General features: G+C 34.5%; 4 protein-coding genes across 4 annotated transcripts; all 4 read right to left on the bottom strand.

Annotated features, from left to right (window-relative positions):
- Positions 1–1,427: 1,427 nt before the first annotated feature.
- On the bottom strand, positions 1,428–3,759 carry LOC103035492 (olfactory receptor 52D1-like). Its single transcript, XM_007259583.4, has one exon. The coding sequence runs from the start codon at positions 3,329–3,331 to the stop codon at positions 2,390–2,392; it is 942 nt and encodes a 313-aa protein (XP_007259645.1). The 5' UTR covers positions 3,332–3,759; the 3' UTR covers positions 1,428–2,389.
- A 1,838-nt stretch (positions 3,760–5,597) lies between these two features.
- On the bottom strand, positions 5,598–7,753 carry LOC103035802 (olfactory receptor 151-like). The gene has a single exon (XM_007259584.4). The coding sequence runs from the start codon at positions 7,474–7,476 to the stop codon at positions 6,538–6,540; it is 939 nt and encodes a 312-aa protein (XP_007259646.1). The 5' UTR covers positions 7,477–7,753; the 3' UTR covers positions 5,598–6,537.
- Positions 7,754–12,253: 4,500 nt separating this feature from the next.
- Positions 12,254–13,899, bottom strand: LOC103036119 (olfactory receptor 52N5-like). The gene is made up of 2 exons (XM_007259585.4): positions 13,802–13,899; positions 12,254–13,414 (listed from the first exon to the last, which is right to left on the bottom strand). The coding sequence occupies exon 2, from the start codon at positions 13,388–13,390 to the stop codon at positions 12,452–12,454; it is 939 nt and encodes a 312-aa protein (XP_007259647.3). The 5' UTR covers positions 13,391–13,414; positions 13,802–13,899; the 3' UTR covers positions 12,254–12,451.
- A 2,079-nt stretch (positions 13,900–15,978) lies between these two features.
- On the bottom strand, positions 15,979–17,551 carry LOC103036417 (olfactory receptor 52D1-like). The gene has a single exon (XM_007259586.4). The coding sequence runs from the start codon at positions 17,127–17,129 to the stop codon at positions 16,191–16,193; it is 939 nt and encodes a 312-aa protein (XP_007259648.3). The 5' UTR covers positions 17,130–17,551; the 3' UTR covers positions 15,979–16,190.
- Positions 17,552–22,565: the final 5,014 nt, after the last annotated feature.

The raw sequence follows: 22,565 nt of genomic DNA, 5'->3' as shown, positions 1-22,565 counted from the left end.
TATTTTTTATTGTGTATAAAAGAAGCTTCTTTCAATTGATGTTGATGTAAAAATCATATTTTGCTTTCTGTTTTTTGTCCTGGCACCTTACACATGCTGTATTTGTTTTAAGCAGTTTGCTATTTAATAGAAGTGTCTGTACAGTGTGATTGGTACAGGCCTGAATCAGGGCAAAACAACTGATCTCCAACAAGCACTGATACACTTTTTTTGTCCTGCAAATGAGCAGTCTGTTACAGAAGACACCAATGGTTGCTAATGACCTCTGTGTCTCACACATACAACTGACCATGACTTAATTAAATTACAATAGCTGTGGGAGTGATGTGTACATTTAGAATAGGTCATGGGCCTTAGAAGACATTGTAAAAAATAAACATTGAATTAATATTGTGAAAACATGCACACATATTTTATATATTTAAAAGATAAATATTAGAAATATTGTCCAGAATTATTATCTTCACCAACATAAAGGAGTATAAAAGAGTTTTAAAGAGCTTGAAATCACTTGAGACATTATTAGAAGCTTCCCTCATTAATCAAATGTTAACCATGCAATAAACATTCATTAAACAGTAAATTAGACCTGAGGGGGTTAAGTGTTATTATCTGACATGTTATGAACACCTAATTAACAGCAGTGCAACACTTGCTGTCCCTTTGTGGAAACAGTGGCTCATTAAGAGCAACTAATGACTCAATAATACAGTGTATGTTTGGTCAGTGTGTATTGTGTTTAGTAAGACCTAATTCTGTTTTTTTCCTGTCGTGTGGAAGGATGCCCTTTGTGGTCATTTTAGACATTCCACTATAGAACAAGATGTATATCTGCTTTTTGTCATAAATTTACTTCACTGTACTTTAAACTGAGATACGTAACAGCTTGGCAAAAAGTAAAACCCCAATTTAAAATAAGTTGGGATGCATTATAAAATAAATAAATGTAAATACAAACAGAATGCAATTTTTTTGCAAATCTCAAAGACCATAGGTCAATTTTGGATACTGGTGATCTTCAGGCCCTCAGGCTGCTCTGCATTAAAAACAGGCATGATTCTGTACTGGAAATTGCATTGCATTGTATGGGAATACAGTTCACTAAGTAATCCATAAATGCAAGTTTAAGCTGTATCACGCAAATAAGAAGATAGATAAAAATCATCCAGAAACACCATTGGATCATGCTGATGTATGGCCTGCACTTTTCAAAATACAGATTTAACTTGTGTTTAAGGATTGCTATTTGGATTCTGCTCAAAGGAGTGACACCAACACAGGTTAATATACTTTAATAAATGTTAAACATTTAATATAGAATCACATGGTTCAATAAATTACTTTAATAAGTATATAACTGTATTTTATTTGTATTATTTAAGCTCACGTTATGATAATTACAATAAATACAATAAATAGACATGACCTCAGTAATATTTGATAATTGTTATATTGTCTATTGTGTTTAATAGTATGTTTCTTTACATATACAGTATAACAGTGAGCAGTATACAATACCAGACCAGTGCTTCAATAACTGTGAGTCCATGCACACAGTGTAAACTGCAGTAGGGGAAGAAAAAACATATAATTTTCTAAACTATGATTAATAACAGTTACATTGTTTTCTTTAAAATGGCATTAATGCTTTGCTATGGTATATGACAATAATATTGTTTATCACAATAATTTCTGGGAAAATATATCGTCCACAAACTTTTTTAATGTGACAGGTCTAGTTCATATTACATATTTTAATATTTTAAGGATATGATCCCATTTATGCATGAAATCACGTGCACCATTTTAATGGTCAACAAACCTTTAGCACTATAGGCAACATTTATAACATCAGCATTAATATAGTACAGTTGGACAGAACGAATATAAACATAAGATATGAAAAAAGGAAGCAATAATGAATATTGCAAAAATAAAATGCACATGAAGATACTCTTATTTTAAAACACAGATCCATCAGTATGTTACTTAATGTACATAATGTAAAAAAAGATAAAGATGCTACAAAGGGTTACATTAGGGATTCCATAAAGATATATAAAGATTATTTTTTACAATAATTAAAATGTTTAAAAAGTCAGAAATGCAAAAGTATATGTTTGCAAATCTAAATAAAAAATTACCAAACCAAAGGTTCTTGATGCTTTATATTTTCTGCACACATTAAAAAATGTCCATAATAAATAAAAAACAATATTTTATGGTAACACTCATAATTCTTTGTTTTAACAGTGTAAAGAGTATATATGTATTAGCCACTTATATTCAGGGATTTTACATTAAAAGTACATGTAGAATAGATACAAAACTGTAAAATAAATAATATATATGTTTGTTATTATAATGTGCTAATAGTATGGGAAGTTATTTATTGTGACATCACCTTCTTTGTGTGTAGAATCCTCATCATAAAACGTCTCATCTCACTAGACTGCAGCGCATATATGAGAGGGTTCAGAACGCCTGGGCCGATGTGGCAGAGCAGCGCAGCGCCTTTCCTGTACTCTGCATAACCAGAGAAACGATGAAGAAGGACCATAATAAACGCAGATAACCACAGGATTAAATAGACAGTTAAGTGGGTGCTGCAGGTTTTCAAAGCCTTGCTGTTTAAAGTTTTGCTTTTACTAGTAATGCACACTGCTGCTATTTTGGAATAAGTGAGTACAATAGTTCCCATGGAAGCGCTAAGCACAAACACTGTATATGTCAATCCATACACATTATTAATATATGTGCTTTCACATGCCAGTTTAAACAGTGATGCATTATCACAGAATGGATTAGCTATGAACGTTCCACAGTGATTCAGCCTTATCGTTAGGCCTAACAGTGTACCTACAAGAAGTAACGCTGCTCCCCAGGCTGCTGCAGTCAGTTTAGCCACCATTCTGTTCGACATGATAGTTGTGTAATGCAGTGGATTACATATAGCTACATATCTGTCAAATGCCATAGCCATGAGTACAGTGTGAGTGGATGTGGTATACATGTGGTAACAGAAAGCTTGAGCAACACAATCAATATAACCAATGGATCGTTCAGATGCAGGCCTTAAAAGGTCCACCATTAGCCGAGGGACAACAGCAGAGTTTCCAAGAACATCAGTAAAGGGAAGATTGCAGAAGAGAATGTACATAGGTTCATGTAGACTTCTTTCCATGGTTATGAGCAGCATTATTCCGATGTTGGAGACCATAATAAACACATAGACAAACAGGAAAAAGAGAAAAGTAGGGTACAGGTTTTGCTCAGAGAGAAATATTCCCTCTAACTGCAGAACAGGGCTATTAAATGTAAAGTTTTCCATTGAAAAACAATGTGACAAAGTTTGAAACAAACAGAATAACCGTCTTTAAATGTGGTTCTTTAAATGTGTATTAAATATGTAAAAATAATAATAATATTATATTAGCCAAAATAATCTAGTGCACCTCAAACCTTTATTCAAAATATTATATAATGAGTTCTTATTTCCTCTATTAATATAAATCAAATGCGATAGATAGATTTAAATAGATATTGTATAAATAAGCATTGTCATTGCAATATTTTAAGCATGATATATTGCTTTACCTTCCCTGGATGATACCAAAGTCTAGAAGTACTATATAAAAAAAAGAAAATCTATAACTCAGTGTTGTTTCAGTATTACAAAATTAGAAGCAAAGGTAATCGATAATTGAAAGACCTATTTAGGTAAAAAAAGACATCTCAACATCAACAAGGACTGATAGAACACAACACAGCACAACACAACATGACGACTGTATGATATGCCTGATTAGTCTTCCTTTTATTGACATCCTTCTGTGACTGTAAAAAGATCATGGGACTAATGAAGGGAGTGTCATTTCTGCAGTTTATTGTTTACAGTATTTATCAACAATACATATTACATCTAGAGGTGGATGACCTACAAAATGATAAAAATCAAACAGTACATTTTTTACATATTTGATCATGTTTTTTGTAGTGATTACTGGCAATTAATTAATTAATTTATTTATTTATATATAGAAACATACAGCAATTTGTCCGGAGAGAGGTAACACCTTCTAAGCTTTCAATAGAAGTCAAAGTAAAAAGAGTTTTGGAATTTTTGTAAAATTTATTTTGATCCATTCATTAAAAAAAACAAGGCACCGTAAGTGACAGTTTTTCATTAGTTCAGTACTGGTTTTTCATTGGACAGCAAATTGTTTATTAGTATGCTGATCAAGCACAACAATATGACCACCTCTGTATTTCTACATCCATTTTTTTAACAACCAATGTTAGGTCTGCTAACTTTATAGCTCAATGCTACATTTTTTTTTATTGGCTACCACCATTGTATTTTTTGTAGTGTAGTGGATTACATATAACTACATATCTTTTAAATGACATAGTCACCTTAAATAGTGCAAGATATTTTTTATTACATTTACATTAACAGCATTTAGCTGACACTCTTATCCCAAGGTTATTCCTATTACAGAGGTGGGTCAATGTAGTTGTCTAAGGAGTCTTGCCTAAGGACTCTTATTGGTGTAGCACAGTATGTAGTTACCCAGACCTGGAACTGAACCCCAGCTCCTACATGGTAGCTCACTGGCAGACGGTGTTGTTATCCACTGCACCACACCAACCACTAGACGGCAGAGGCTGCAGCATTTATGATGGAACAGAATAATTAAATAAAATAAAAGTTATTAATGATAATATTAGCTCCCCATCATAGAGGAATTAAGGAATGGACAATAATAATTAATTGCTGTAATACCTGCCCCCTTTCTGAAGGCAAAGTGTACTAGTTAACCAGCAGCTGATGCTAAGTTGCTGAATTTTAGTGCTATAACTATCTGTATTGGTGTTTGAAGGGTTGTCCCAGTTCTTAGAGTGAGAATTTCAACCTTTCTATTGTAACTCTTTTCTAAGAGGAAGTGTTAAACTCAAAAACAAGGGATAGGAGTACAAAAGAGAAATATGATTGTTCTTAATAATAAGATTCTTTTTTTTCTCATGAAGGCACGCTATCAAATGAAGGATCCTCTTAATTTATTGCAGGAAGGGGCAGTCTAGTGGACATTATGAGAAGGGCAACCAATAGATGTTTTTTTCTCTTTTTTCTTTTGCTACTCTAGAAGGCACTTTAACAATGGCGTTTAAACCACGGTGGCCCTTTGGCCAGTGTTTTGAGGGCAGTGTCCTGTGGGCTAGATGATGGCTAACACAAACTCTATGAAGCAAGAGAGGTAAGAGTGTCTAATAGAATAAACTTACACTAACACCCCACCAAAATAAAACCTGCTCTGTGTGTGTCCTGTTGAGTCCTGATCATTTAAGAACAGGGTGAAGGGAGGATAGTAAAGTACAAAAAAAAAGTTTTTTTTTTTTTTTTTTTTTTTTTTTTTTTTACCATTTCTATGTTAAACGTTTCTGGGAACTTATAAACACAAGGTAACTAGAAATCATGTATATATGTACAGTATTGTGCACATGTTTTAGGCACCTGTGTGAATTTCAGTAAAGGAAAAGCTTCTTATCTGTGAAGTAAGTGTTTATTAGCTCAGTAAAACACAATACAGCACTACAATAAATACAAACAGCAACTTAAGCTGTGCTTAAACATCACTGTTTTCTTTAAAACATCTCCTAATCTCTCATCATCTGAGTTGAATAGAGTTATCTCTAGTTCTCATCATATCAACAAATGGTTTGGTAAATTGGTAAATTTGGTAAATCAGGTGATCTGCTGACAGAACTGAGCATGTACACATGCTGGCTGAGGAGCATCCAGGAGAAATCTGGAGTCTCTACACTTTGTTCTTCAGCTTGGCTCACAGGATATAACATATGTAGTCAAACATGAGAATTCCTTGTAACGTTTTACTGTATTTATATTTATTTGCGTCTGTTCAAATCATACGTGGTGCTTTTTTCATGTAAAAACACTCATATTGCTGAGATAAATGGATTAGGATTATTGTAATTTGCTTTGGTGCCTACAAATTTTGATTGCAATCCCAAAAACATATTATGTTTATTAAGTAATAATAATAGACTAAAAAACAGTGTTAAATGTAATTGAATAAAAAAATCCTGAGAGCTGAGAACAGCATTCTAATATAAAAAAATGTTATGTGAAATGTTATGTGAAGGTATTACCATATGAAAACATCAAGAAAGAGCAAATTATACTCCATGTTGAACTTTGAGAAACAATATATTGACAACATAACAAAACATCTTATGCCTAAATGGCTAATTTACAGGAGAGGGAACATTTTTCTTACCTTTAATGAACGTAAATAATAATGATAAAAATGATAAAAAGGTCATTTCTATTGGTTCATTTATCAGGAAAAATTAATTACAAGTTTGGTTCATGACATCGAAAATATGCAGGGAATAAACTTTGTAATATTTCATCTTCAAAGCTAAAATTACCTAATCATTAGAACAATGTTAAGTCACACTGGAGTCGCATATGTCCTTTAGTCCTGTAGTGTGTTGGTAGTTTGAAGGTTCTTGTCATGGCATCACTTTCTTCGAATGCAGAATCTTTAACAGGACATGTCTGATCTCACCAGACTGCAGTGCATATATGACAGGGTTCAGAAGGCCTGGCCCTATGTGGAAAAGCAGGGCAGCTGCTTTCCTGTAGTCTGTATAATTAGGGAAACGATGGAGTATAATCATGATAAATCCTGATATCCACATGATTAAATAAACAGTTAAGTGTGTGCTGCAGGTTTTCAAAGCCTTGCTGTTCAGGGTTTTGTTTTTTGTAGTAAGACAGACTGCAGCGATTTTGGCATAAGTAATAACAATGCATAACATGGAAGATCCAAGTAAAACCGCTGTATATGTCAGGCCAAAAACATTATTAACATAAGGACTCTCACATGCCAGTTTAAACAGAGATGCGTTATCACAGAACGGGTTCACTATTAATGTTCCACAGTGATTCAGCCTTATAGTGAGACTTAATAATACACTGACACAGACAAATGCCACTCCCCAGGCTGCTGCAGTCAGTTTAGCCACCATTCTGGGAGTCATTATAGTTGTGTAATGCAAAGGATTACATATAGCAACATATCTGTCAAATGCCATAATCATAAGTACAGTATGAGACGCACCAAGATACATGTGGTAACAGAAAGCCTGAGAAACACAATCAACATAACTGATGTAGCGTTCAGATTGTGGTCTTAATATGTCCATCATTAACCGAGGGATAATGATGGAGTTACCAAATACATCATTAAAAGGCAGATTGCAGAAGAGAATGTACATAGGTTCATGCAGGTTCCTTTCCACTGAAATGAGCACAATTATTCCAATGTTAGAGACCATAATGAGCACATAGATAAACAAAAAGAATAGAAATGTAGGATACAGGTTTTGCTCAGAGACAACCAGTCCTTCTAACTGCAGCACAGGGCTATTGAATGTCAAGTTTTCCATTGAAAAATGCTATTTATAATAAAAATCAAAGTAGATTTCCTGTAAAAATATAGTCAGTGTCCTGCATACAAGATTTCATGAAGCATTTAGAAACAAAAATTTAACTCACTTTAACTCACTCAAATTTTAAGTTTAAAACACAATCTGCAGCAATGCTAAGTAGAAAGTGAATAAAAAATGTTGAGGAAAAGAAACGACATTGCTAAATATCATTTAAGTACATCACAAAATAATAAGCAAAACTCAAAACAATGTGTCGCAGGAAAAGCTTGACAGCCATTGCAACTGATGCCTGGCTAACCCTGCTTTTATTGACACTGATGTTCTGTCTCTTTGGGACATGTCATCAGTGCTGACAACAGATTGTTGTTGATGGTCCACAAAATCACACACACTGCTCAAAATAGAATGAAAACACACATGTACATGAATCAACAACAAATATCTCACTTATTTTTAAATAAGTTTACGCTGCCTGGACAAAAAAAAAACTCGCCACCAAAAAAAAGGTCACACACTCTAATATTTGGTTAGATGGCCTTTAGCTTTGATTGCGGCACACATTTGCTGTGGCACTGTTTCAATAAGCTTCTGCAGTGTCACAAGATTTATTTTAATCCAGTGCTGCATTAATTTTTCACCAAGTTCTTGCAGCAGCATTGATGATGGTAGAGTCTGACCGCTGCACAAAGCCTTCTCCATCCAGCACATCCCAAAGATTCTCAATGAGGTTAAGGTCTGGACGCTGTGGTGAACAATCCATGTGTGAAAATGATGATCTCATGCTCCCTGAACCACCCTTTCACAATTCCAGCCCCATGAATCCTGGCATTGTGATCTTGGAATATGGCCGTGCCGTCAGGGAAGAAAAAATCCATTGATAGAATAACCTGGTCTGTATTCAGTATATTCAGGTAGTCAGCTGACCTCATTCTTTCAGCACATACTGTTGCTGAACCTAAACCTGCAGACCAACTGCAGCATCAACCCCACATCATTTACTTACTTAATTAATCCAGGTGGTGACTTTTTTTTTGCCAGGCAGTGTATGTACAGTATATTAAATGTTGATAGGCTAAGACAATTGAAAAGTATTCCAAGAATGAAAATAATTAAGCGATATATACATGAATTGCTTGACTACAAAAATATAACAATGGATTATTTGAGACATACTGCCTGTAAGAGTCTATTCATACTCCATTCTTAAATAAAAGCTGTGTTTATGTTGTCTACGTTTTACAATTTTCCGACCTTTGATATCCCCACCTTGCAGAGTTGAGCCTGACAGCCAGGTTAGATTACAAGCTAGCTTATTATTAAGTTTAACTGCTACGTTTTCTTCTAGGAGCCATTACTAATATTGATATTTTCTACACCAGCGTAATAAAAATTTACATGATAGCCACAATGTTTTGGTCGTGTACCACTGCTTTGTCACCATGGTTACGCATAGAGGAAAGAGCGGTGTTACTTTCACCCTGTTCTTCAATGGTCAGAAATCCACAGGACCACAACCGATTATTTTGTATTATTATTATTATAAATTATTTGGATGGTGAGTCATTTTCAGCACTGCATTAACCCTGTCATGACTTTGTTTAACCTTGTGTTCACGCTGGCAGATGACAAGTAGCTTGTGTCGCTGTATTTGTGCAAAAATGCATCAAATAAAACAGGACAATAATAATCAGTGACTATAATTATCTGACTTGTTTAAATTCACACTGCTGGGATATCAAAAGTTCACAGTGCAAAAGGGGGGGGGACCTTGGACCCCTTTGTCTGTTATTGGTCCAAATAATTTGTTCATGTAATAAGTGCAGAGTGTCGCTTCACTGTGTCATAATTCATTTGCTTAAAGGTGAGAAAATGACTGTTAGTCGCTTTGTCACTTGCTGCAGTGTCATGGATACAAATCAGTAGTTTTGGGGGTGCTGAGCACCCAAACAACGCAGCCCCAAAATCCTCCTATAAAAAATCTGCAAATGAAATAGACTAGAGTTCCCAGGAAGGGAGAGTGGGCCATATCAGAAGAAATAATAATAATATGTGAATAATAATTTACATATATATCAGACACACAAACTATTACGTACAGAGCACAGGTGTGTTACTATCATTTTAAACATCTTTTCAGCAGACAAGACATTTTTACACATTCTGATCAAACATTCCTCCTACAAATGCATTATCGCTTATCTGGCGAAATTTAAATAGCTACTCAAAAATCATTATGGATTTTAAGTGGAATTGATCTCCCTACACTGGTAAATAAAGTTCAATCCATCCATTTTTGTAGCTCTTCATGACAAGTCAGGAGTGGGATATCACATGTCTCATCATATCTTCTATTATTCTGTAACTATGTAGCTATGTAGCTATGATAAGACATACAGACAGTACTAGTCTAGCACCTCGCCTTTAATATAAATGTGACACCCTTAAAAGTGTGGTCACATTTAAGTAATTATTTTATAAATATTTTATTTATATATATTCTTTTGGGATTTGAATTGGCTTTTGTATTTGAAATATGAAGCATCCAGTGGAGGGAGCAGTGACAGGGGGCGGGCGCTAGACTGTGGCTTAGGTGGGCAACAGGAGATTAATCTAAAAGTTCACATAGAACACACCGTCTGTGGATACCGTCTGTGTATCCAGATTTTATTGTCTGTCATATTTTATTTTTTAAATTCTGTTTAAGGATTTACTTTCTTGGATTTGAACATGTTTGGCTTATTAGAGACAAATTACCATAAAAAAAAAACAACTTTATGCTTTTACTTTTAGGGGTGCTGTAACTTATTTTAGGTGTGCTTAAGCCACCCTAAAAAAGGAGCTAGCGACACCCCTGGAAAAGAGGGGTCATCTGTTGCTCTGTCGCCTGCTAGTGTGAATGCAGGGTCAGTGTGTGTGCTGTGCAGAACGAGTGGATCAGACAGCAGTGCTGCTGGAGTTCTTAAACACCTCAGTGTCACATGGAAGTAATTGGAACCAATTGCACAATTGGAGTTCAATGATTTGGATGGGTGAGCGAATGTTTGGAAATATTTTATATTTTGTCAGCAGAATATACATTAAACATCAACCTACTGACATCATGCCTTATGCCAGGCATGAGCTAAAGGGATAAAAATCCCTCCAGCATTGAGTTGTGGAGCAGTGGAACTGTGTTCTCTGGAAGGACAGTGCTCCATCCAGTACTTTTAGAATGAGTTGGGGAGTTTGGGATGAGGGAGGGTGGTGAGCATCCATCCAACATGTTCAGACCTTCCATGAGATGGCAAACGAGTGTATTTATGAAACTGAAACCTGTGCTCTCATTAAGGATGCAATTAACATTTGATTTCCTAAAAATATTTAAAAACTGTGATTTTTACTATGATCAGTTTTTTTAACTTAGCTAATGAAGACAATGTGATAAATATTATGTGAAATTAATATTATTAATTGCTGAACCTGCAGCAAGCAGTGTCTTCAATCCCTTGAACATAAAACATTTGAAGAGCTGGTAAATCTGGGCCAAAAAACTCCAAGTCCCAGAATCCCCAGTGATAATCAGCTTTTTGGGACACAGTATAAAACCCCCCAGCCAAACCACACTTCTCTGTCGTATCTTTGAGAAAGAGAAAATAGAAAAATTGAAGAAAAATAACAAACTAAAAAGAAAGTAAAAGAGAAGAAAGAGAGTAAAAAAAAGAAAAAAATGAGAGAAAAAGAAAATGAAAGAAAAAGGAAAAGATAAAACTACAGAAAAAAGGGGGGGGACAAGGAAGAGAAAACAAACAATTGTTTTATGTTGGAAAAAAGGGCTGAACTGCACAGATTTGAGCTCAACTCACATGTGTTTAAATGCCTGTAATCAGTGACAACATTACTGTTTTTCTGTTATTAGCTGTAGTGTTACTGCTCTCCTCTATTTAAACACGTCATGTTTGGCATTTCCTTTGTTTGGTTTTCCTGCCATTTTCCCACCTGCTACTTTTTAAGGCCCTATTTCACACTCAGTTCACACAGTCCCAGTGGTGAAGGTAGCACACTAGCCTTAGAGTTCAAATCCCACCTTGGGCAGCACCAATAAAGTTCACAATCACTTATTTTATCACTTCCACAATAAATAAAAAAATAACTACATTTGAGTCCACACCCTCCACCGCACCATCACAAAACCAGTATGAAGTTTGTGATTTAACTGATTTACTGTAAAAGTAAAAAACACCCTAATGGGTGGTAAAATATACTAAAAGTGCTTTAAAAAGTAGATCAATATTTATCTATGAATCTATATGTAATGTGTTAATTCAGAGTTTTATATAAAGTTAAACAACTATACTGTGGACACAAACGGAACACTGTTCATTGGTATTGAGGCTTAGGTTTCTCTGCATGCGTAGCACAATAAACTGTGTACACTGCACATTGCACATGAATTCATCTGATACAGTAGATTATGTATACTTGGAAATAAATGTGAAAAACTCTTTGAAGACCATGCTTAAAATGCAAAAAAAAGCACTGAAATTAAATAAGTATGTGAAGAAATAAATAAATAGTGTTACACCCAGAAATGGTCTCTTACTGTTCTTACATTTGTTTCCTGAAATATATGTTGAAACATTACTGAACATAAATCAGCAGATGCTTTTTTAATGAAAAAGCCAAACCAATTCTGGATCATATTTGGCATTTTTCTGTATTTATTGTTTTAAGAGAAATACAAAATAAATGAATTTAAATAGCATATTACATGTATTATGACATATGGAAGCAGAGGGTATGTGAATACCAAATTAACATTCGCATGCAATTAATTGATAGCACAGAACAGCTTTGTTTCTTATAAAAAAAATTAAAGAAGAAAGGTGATATAGTTGCTTTTTCAATTTAAACACTTTCAATTTAAAGTTATGATCATATAATGTTTTATGTTTTTATCTTTATTTTATATATTTTCATTTTTTAAAAATCTGATTTACATCAATGCTTTACGTCCTGTGAAAAGTTGGACTATCTTTAGTCTTATTTCTTTAGTTTGTACGCCATATATTATGGGATTCAAAAACGGAGGCACAACGTTTAACATGATACTAGCTACCTTCCTGTTTTCTGACAAGTTAGGGAAGCGATGGAGAAAGACTATAATTAATCCAGAGACGAACATGATTACATAGACTGCCAGATGAGTGCTGCAGGTTTTCATGGCTTTGCTTTGCATTTGTTTGTTTTTGCTTGTCACGCAAAGAACGACGATATGGAGATACGTAATTAGTACTGTTCCCACAGAGGAGACCAGCAGCACGACAGTGAAAGTGAGTCCGTATATGTTGTTGATCGATGTGTCCTCGCAGGATAATTTGAACAGCGAGGCATTGTCGCAGAAAGGGTTGAAAATGGTTGAGGTGCAGTGAGATAAGCGTGCAGTGAGGCCTATCAGAACTGCCACCAGAATTGCTGGCACTCCCCAGGCTGATGCAGTCAGTTTAGCCACCATTTTGTTGGTCATTATGGTGGTGTACCTCAGAGGATTGCATATGGCCACATACCGGTCGACTGCCATGATCATTAGTATAGAGTGGGAAGTTGTGGAAAAAAAATGAGTAACGTACGCTTGGATAATACACTCCACGTAACCTACATAGCGCTCTGAGGATTCTTTGAAAACGTACCCCAGTATAGTGGGCACGACAGCAGTGGGCCCGATTACATCATTCAGTGGCAGGTTACAGAAAAGGACGTGCATGGGGTTGTGCAAGTTCTTTTCAAAAAAGATCAAGACGACTAGTCCGAGGTTCAAAATCATGATGAAGACATACATAAAGAGCAGCAGGATGAAAGCAGGGTAGGTGAACTCTGGGGCCACTTTCAATCCTTCGATTCTCAGAGTGGAAAATCTAAACGTTTGATTATCCATGAATGCTCTTTAAATTCTCAAAACCTGAGGAAACAGAATTTTAGATTTTAGTTTAGAAGTTATTGATGTGCCACAGTAACATCTTTCTTTCAAAAAAAATACATTGGATACAATATGTATACATTGTATATAAGAGTATTTAACACTGTTATGAGACTTGTTTGACCAATTAATTCCTAATTCAATCATATTTAAAGATATTATATACAGTATATTAAAGATATAATCTCACAGCTGAGATTCATGCTAAAGCCAGTGCTACTGAAACAGCTCAATCAATGTTAATTAGTTAATTATCAATGTTAATCTTCATTAGTTACACTCTTATTCTATAATTCAGATGATCAAATATGAAGTAACAACATATACAAAATATACTGTAAACACAGTGTAGCTTCAGATATGACTTACATGCAAATCAACATACAAAAAAAGTATTATTTTAAATTAATTAACTGTATTTCACTAAAGGACGCTTAGTAGGAGCATGTTAAGGACATATATATATATATATAAGAACATGACGTATCTCACACCCTTCCCCCTGTACTCATCTGGGCTGACAGCTTGAGTGCTTACAACTGAACTGAGCTTTTTTATCCTGCATCCTGAAAGAGATGGGATGTTGCTGTCAAGTCAAAGCTGACTCTTAGTAACAGGCTTTTTTTTAATTGCAAGTGTCCCCAAGAGTGGTATGAGGCAAAAAATAAATAAATATCTAATCTAATCCATCAGAGCAAGTCTACACTGTTCAATGTCCCTGTGTGTACATAACCTTACCAGAACATTTATTGAGGAAATATTACAATTTCCGTTCTAAATTTAGGATAGGTTTTACTATGTGGCAATCTACAACGCTATATTTGAAAGTTTTATAAACAGCATTAATTCATTTATAGCTTGATGACAGCCACCCTCCTTACACCAAACATTAATTTATGTAACCTGTCGAATCAAATTTTGGAGCAAAAAAACTGAGTTCACATGAGTAAGTCAATAATCAGAGTTATTAAATCATTGATTTGTAACCAACCAATTATGTCTCACAGAATTAGACATAACATAAACAACATGTTTACAACAAGACCCAAACTTCATGACATGCCATTTTTAACACATCAACCCACAATATAAATACATCAGCTAGAAGATGATCAGAGTCCAAATAATAAAAAAAAAACATATATGTACTGCCTGGTCAAAAATAATAATAATAAGTTGCCACCTGAATTTAGTAAGTAAATGATCTGGGGTTGCAGCAGTTAGTCAGGTCTAGGTTCAGCAACAGTATGTGCTGAAAGAATGAGGTCAGCTGAATATTTGAATATACTGAATATAGACCAGATTATTCCATTAATTGATTTTTTGGGAAAGAGTTCAGGGTTCAGGGAGCATGAGATCATAATTTTCACACATGGATTGAGAAAGTTCACCACAGAGTCCAGACCTTAACCTCATTGAGAATCTTTGGGATGTGCTGGAGAAGACTTTGTGCAGTGGTCAGACTCTACCATCATCAATGCTGCTGCAAGATCTTGGTAAAAATTAATGCAACACTGGATTGAAATAAATCTTGTGACGTTGCAGAAGCTCATCAATGCCACAGTGAATGTGTGCTTCAATCAAAGCTAAAGACAGTCCAACAAAATCATGTGTGTATGAGTGTATGACTTTTTGTAATGTTAGACTATCACTGCAATCTAAGAGAGTTAGGGTGAGAACAATTATTATTGAAATCAGACATAAATTATTCCACAAAGGTGACAGGTGATATTTTTTTGTGTTTCAACATATTGTCATCAAATTAGAATGTGATAAAACCGTTGCGCATACAATCACATTTGTTTCGATTGTTTTACCTCTCACAGTTGCATTCTACAATATCTACCATCTGATTACCCCACTATGAGCAATAGGGGCAGTGGGGGTGTTGGGGGGTCATTCCTTTCATTTAGTTTATTTTTCTTTTTTTCTATATTTAATGTATTTTTAACATTGTAGATTAAGTATTAGAGACATGTAAACAATTTAGGGGCACATATGGCATTATGTAGTAAACAGTAAAAAAGTGTTTGTTCTCCACAATCCCTCTGATCTAAATCTGATCAACTGAGATAATGATTTGGGGTGATTAAGGATGAGCTGGAAAAAGCAGCAACTATTGTTCAGCACCTCCAGGAAACTCTTTGAAGATGCTGAGAAAACTATTCCAGGTGACTCTCCCTCATGAAGACACTGAGATTAAAATAACAAGAGTGTGCAGATCTGTCCTCAAAGCTAAATGTTACTACTTAGAATAATCTAAAGTTTTCTCTTTACAAAAAAAATGTGTTATGGTATAGCTTTAATATAGTCTTCGATATTAAATTTACAATGTAAAAAACAGAAAAGGAAAGGAAACACATTAAATGAGAATTGGTGTGTCCAAACTTTTGACTAAAACTGTATGACTGCATGAATTGCAACACTTCATATGGTAGACTCTCTCTCTAAATATGAGAACTGGGCAAAATGCATGAAAAGTGGAAAAAATAAACAGATAAAATTGCATATTATATATATATATACATATTGCATTTTAATGTTTCAAGGCTGTGTTTACATTACAATGCTGAAACATGTATGTACATTTATTGTGATCAGACAATATAAAAATATGTTACTGGTTATACAGTAATTAAATAAGACAATATGGGACATGGAGAAAATAAGCAAATGCAACAGTTCTAATACTAGAACTAGTATGATCCATATAATCATATAATCATTAAATCATGAGTCGAAATGTACACAAACAGTGTCATGGCATGACTTTCTTTGAATGAATTATTTTAATCATGACATGCCTGATCTCGCTAGACTGCAGTGCATATATAACAGGGTTCAGGAAGCCTGGGACAATGTGGAAGAGCAGGGCAGACAGTTTTCTATAGTCTGAATAAGCAGGGAAACGATGCAGGACGATGATGAGCAGGCCAGACAGCAGCATGATCAAATAGAGGGCCAAGTGTGTGCTGCAGGTTTTCAGAGCCTTGTTATTTGTAGACTTACTTTTACTAGTAATACAGACTGCTGATATTTTTCCATAAGTGAGTACAATACTTCCAATGGATGAGACGAGAAGAACCACTGTGTAGGTTAGACCATAAACATTATTAATATAGGGATTCTCACACGACAGTTTAAACAGTGATGCGTTATCACAGAATGGGTTTGTTATTAATGTTCCACAGCGATTCAGCCTGATTGTGAGCCCTAATAAAATACCCACAAGCAATGTTGCCATCCCCCAGGCTCCTGCAGTCAGTTTAGCCACCATTCCAGGAGTCATGATAGTTGTGTATTGCAGCGGATTACATATAGCAACATATCTATCAAACGCCATAATCATCAGTACAGTGTGAGAAGTGGTCGCATACAAGTGAGTGCAGAAGGCCTGAGCAACACAATCGATATAACTAATGGAGCGCTCAGACATCGGCCTCAAAAGGTCCACCAGTAAGCGAGGGATCGTGATCGAGTTTCCAATCACATCGTTAAAGGGGAGATTACAGAAGAGAATGTACATCGGTTCGTGTAAATGTCTTTCCATTACTATCATCACAACAATTCCAATATTAGTGAACATAATCAGAATATAGAAAATTAGGAAGAAAAAGAATGTAGGATACAAGAACTGCTCAGGTACAACCAGACCCTCCAGCTGTAGAACGAGACTATTAAATGTCACGTTTTCCATTAGGATATGAATTGGAACGCTGTTTGTATGAGAAGAATAAGGCAGGTTATCGGCACCAACATAAACCAGGGTTCTTTAAATCTTTTCAAATATCTCTTTCAATAAAACAGTTCCTTCACCTAAAAAAAATCCCACCAAATTTTAAACATAGGACAAATAAAACATAAATGTAAAAAATTAAGCATATACAATAACATATAAAGTACTTAGGTTATAGTATAGGGGTCTGAATCATTGGGAACAATATTTCTAAAATGTAAAATAACATCAGTACATTTACAATAGTATTTTCTAGATTCTCTTTATATAGAAGAAGTTTTTGTAAAGTTCAGCTAAAATCTAAGTTTGTTATCTAAACACAATCACTCAGAATTGATCAAATCAGTGTCCCTAAGTTGACAAACATGTCAGGAATAAGAGTGATCTTCAACTAAATTACACTCCTTGTCATCTACCCTTTTATTGCCATCACATTCTGCTGTAGCAACACTCATGGGGTTAATGCTGCAGTGTTAAGGGGGGGAAGCACTGCAGGCCTTCATTAATATGAACCACTCAATAATATGATTTTGAATTAGCACATGCATGATGAGAACCATGCTGCTTTGAGTGTTTTGTAAAAGAAAAAGTGGAAATTCAAATTAGTACAAGATAATACAGTCATATGACAGATTGTTATTGTAACACCTTTTTATTTCATTTGTAGTACCTGCTTAGTGTTGACATTAACTTAATGCTGTTCCTAGACCTTTTTAGTTCTGTAGAGAAGATGGCAGACAACAAACGGCCATTCATATTACAAGTTATTTTTTGACAGTGTTTGTTCTACATTATATTGTTTCATTATATTTAGTCAAGATCAACATTAAATGTCTTTCCATTACTATCTTCACAACAATTCCAATATTAGTAAACAGAATCAGAATATAGAAAATTAGGAAGAAAAAGAATGTAGGATACAAGTACTGCTCAGGTATTTAGTTAAGATGAACATTGAATGTCTGTTCATTACTATCATCACAACAATTCCAATATTAGTAATCATCAACATCAGACATTAGTGTTTATAGCTAATAGTGCTCCAACAAATCAGTGTGGGGCCTACTGAAGCTCTTAAAGAAGGGTTTGAAAAGTTTACAATTCTCATAATCATCTGCCCAGGATCTGTAGCCACTTTATCCTTTTACACACCTGGACCCAGCTCCACAAAATCTTCTTAGTGTTAAGAATGTCCTAAACTGATGAAGAATTGATTCAGCGTGATATAAGAGTGATCACTATTTTTGCAAAGATGCTTTTAGAACCCCCTGATCTAATTGCATAAAATAAGAAATATCAATTGAATTCACTGAATTTACCTTAACTTGAACAATAACATAACATAACCCACCAAAATATGCAAAACTCATCTGTTTGAGCATTGCCCTAACACTATAAATGCACTTGCAGTAGGACGTAAAAAAAAACACTAGCTAGCTGTATTGTTTTTGCCAGAACACCTGACCAAAGCTGGACCAAAATAATTGATTAAATTATATTTTAAATAATTTAATAAATCATTTATCACAGTATTTTATAATTCAGTTTTAAGTATTGTACATTTGTGTGTTTTTCTTCTATTTTTATTTAGGTACCACTTTAAAACAAGGCTCCTTCATAAAGGTTTATAAATAGATTTAATAACAGAGATAATTAATGTTATAAATTAGGTTATAAACCATTAATAAGCAGTAACCACATATGAATAGAAAGGACAACAGTGACCTGCCTTGTACCAAATAGTGATTCCACATTCAGTTATACCGTTAAACCTCAGATCTTACTAGATTCGTATCTTACCATCAGTCATAATTAACATTTCTGTTAAAAACTTTATTCATTTAAATATAATAACATAAAACATTACTAAACTGACTTTTTATATGATTTTATTAGATATGTTAAAAAGTCATTGTCACTGTTGTTCTTGCTGTTTATGTGTTGTAAGTGCTTTTAATGTTTTTAAAGTATTTGAAACTTAATTTATAAGCATTAATAGACTCCTTCACTAACTATATATATATATATATATATATATATATATATATATATATATATATATATATATAAACCCTTTATAAATGAGCCTCATTTTAAAGTGGTGCCTTTACTTATTTATTTATTTATATATTATATCTTATTGTATCTACCCCCAAACAGAATCATGGCAGCCACAGATAAAAGACCACAGATTATACAGTTATACTGTTTTTGAGAGTAATTAGCATATTTTACTGCACTTGTTTCATAGAAGTTCGTTTTTTTTGTATTTCTTTTCTCTCAGATTCATCAATATATGAAATAAGGTGTTAAAAGTTTCTATTCATTAATTTAGTTGTAATTTGTATGAAACATTACAGTGTCCAGTGAATCATTTTAACACTCTTCAGTGTGTGTACAGTATGTGTGCATATAAATTTGTGGTCTTTTAAAATGAAAATTCAATTACAGAAGTCACTAGTGGTTTGCTAATGACCATTGTGGTTCCTGACACCACCAGTGACCAGTACTTATTTCAGGTAGTGCTGCCAACATGATGCCCTGTGGGACTGATATTTAGTGTCACAGAGTGTCCTTATGAGACACAGGGCTGTAGAAGATGAAACACTTAACAAGCATTCTTTCTGTGCATTTCCTTTTTACTGTTGACCTTAATGACCTACTGAAAATCATTTATGAGCATGATGTAACTCAGTTATGGGACTAATGTATTAACAGGATCAAAGGCCTTAGGAGAGATTATGTTTTCAATACTTTTTCTTTTTTCTTTTTAGTTAAACCCATCTCTCCTCTTGCACCATGTCTTTCTGGTCATTTATGGTGGTCCATGGAAAATACAGGTGCACTATATATTTACTAATAATATCTGATTAAAGGCTGATTCAAACTATTTTAAGACATCGCTGAAATTAAGCAGTACTGTGTGCTTCACATGTTGTTATTAGAATTATACAGCTGTATACAGGCTTAAACCTATATGACATGAATTTGACCTCTGGCTTCATACCAAAATTTTGGTTATTAAACCATACCATACCATACCATACTGTACTGTACATACTGTTTTAATGTATATTTTTAATTATAGGAGTGTGTTTATTTTTAATATAGAAGTATATTTGTCTGTTTATATTATTTTTTTTATAAAATTAAAAGTAAGAAAGGGACAGATAACTTTGATATCTATACTATGTGGTGTGGTTCTGGTGGTCTCTGTTTAATGTTTGGTGGAAATGTATGCATAGAAACAGATGTTCTACAGTCCTTAAAGCTACAAAGTGGGCCTCTTAACCAAAGTGGTAATTTTTTTCTATCTGTGTGTGTGTGTGTGTGTGTGTGTGTGTTATTCAACAAATAATAAGGTTTAAAGTCCACTCCTCTGGAAACCTGTATAAATATCTTGGGACATTATTATCAGCTTCCCTCATTAAGTAAAGGTTACCTATGTGGTAAACATTCATTAGCATGTGAATTAGCTCCAGAGGGATTAATTATTATTTTACATCTTAATGCTTCTTAAAAACACCTAATTTTAGAGCTCATTAAGTGCAGTGCTACAGTTACTCCTCCTCTGTGGATGCACGCTGGCACAAGTGGCTAATTAACAGAACATTATTGCTCATTATGTCGTTATTTGTTTTATCACTCTGTCGTGTGGTTGGGACCGTACCAGTGGGACTGATGTGATGTAAGTTCTTAGAAAAAGGCCCAGGCCTCATTTTTTACTTAACCACTCATATACATTACATTTCCTCTTTCTTTAATAATACCAGAAACTTTATTTTTCCCAAATGTGAATGTGTATTTCAATATTTTACAGTCAAAAAAATCTACAGTTGCAAGAAAAGATAGTGAACCCTTTCGGATTCTTTTTTTTTTTTTTTTTTTTTTTACGTTTTTTTGCATAAATGTCTTCTTAAACTAATACCACACAAAAAAATATATAAAAGAACTTTTAGAAGACCTATGTTCAAGAATTGTTGACTTGCATGAAGCTTGAAAGGGTTACAAAAGTATCTCTAAAAGCTTTGATATTCATTTGTCCACGGTAAGACAGTCGGTCTACAAATGGAGAAAGTTCAGCACTGTTGCTACTCTCTCTAGGTGTGGTCGTCCTGTAAAGATGACTGCAAGAGCACAGCGCAGAATGATCAATGAGGTGAGGAAGAATCCTAGGGTGTCAGCTAAAGACTTACAGAAATCTCTGGCACATGGTAAAATTTATGTTGACAAATATACAATAAGGAAAATATTAGACAAGAATGGAGTTCATGGGAGGACACCACGGAGGAAGCCACTGCTGTCCAAAAAAACATTGCTGCACGTTTGAAGTTTGCAAAAGAGCACCTGGATGTTCCACAGCAGTACTGGCTAAATATACTGTTTGAAAGGAACACACAACGCTATGTCTAAAGAAAAAAAGCACAGCACACCATCATCAAAACCTCATCCCAACTGTGAAACATGGTGGAGGGGGCATCATGGTTTGGGGCTGCTTTGCTGCCTAAGGGCCTGGACGGATTGCTGTCATCAACCTAAAAATTAATTCCCAAGTTAACCAAAAAACTTAAGACCATCTCTCCACCAACTGTAGCTCAACAGAGAATGGATGATGCAAAAGGACAGCTTGATAGGATAGCTTGTTCATCACTTTAAATAATGATGTATGTTTAGAAATAACTGACAAAAACTGAAGTTATTATGTAAGAACTAAAATCTAAATGGTAATTGAGAATAGCTCTTTTTTAATATATATAATTTTATTTCTAATTTTATCTAATTTTCTCCCAATTTACAAAGACAATTACCCAATCCACTCATTAGGACTCCCCCTATCTCTAGTGATGCCCCAACACACCAGGAGGCTAAAGACTAGCACATACCTCTTCCGATACATGTGAAGTGAGTAAGCCACCGCCTTTTTTCAAACTGATGTAGCATTGCTGAGTAGCATCACAGAGCACTCATGTGGGGAGAGAGCGCCATCTACCCAACCAGAGAGAGCAAGGCCAATTGTGCTCTCTCAGGCCTCCGGTAGCTGATGTGCGAATCGCTAATATTTTTGAAATATATTGAGATATTTTCTTTTTACAATATCGCCCAGCCCTACTTTGTATATAGCCAATATGTACAGTATTGTGCAAATGTTTTAGGCGCCTGTGGGAGTTTCAGTAAAGAAAAAGCTTTGTATTTGTGAAGTAAGTGTTTATTAGCACACTAAAACATTACATTAGCATTACAATAAATACAAACAGCAATTTTACAAAACAATCTTTAAAACATCCAAATCTCTCCTCATCTGAGATTAATAGAGTTATTTCTAATTCTCATAATATCAGCACCTGGTTTGGTAAATGTGGCAAATTTGATAAATTAGGTGAGCTGCTGACGGAACTG

Source organism: Astyanax mexicanus, chromosome 17 (assembly GCF_023375975.1).
Source record: "Astyanax mexicanus isolate ESR-SI-001 chromosome 17, AstMex3_surface, whole genome shotgun sequence".
NCBI classification, from domain to species: Eukaryota; Metazoa; Chordata; class Actinopteri; order Characiformes; family Acestrorhamphidae; genus Astyanax; species Astyanax mexicanus.
This window is presented reverse-complemented; position numbering and strand designations above follow the sequence as displayed.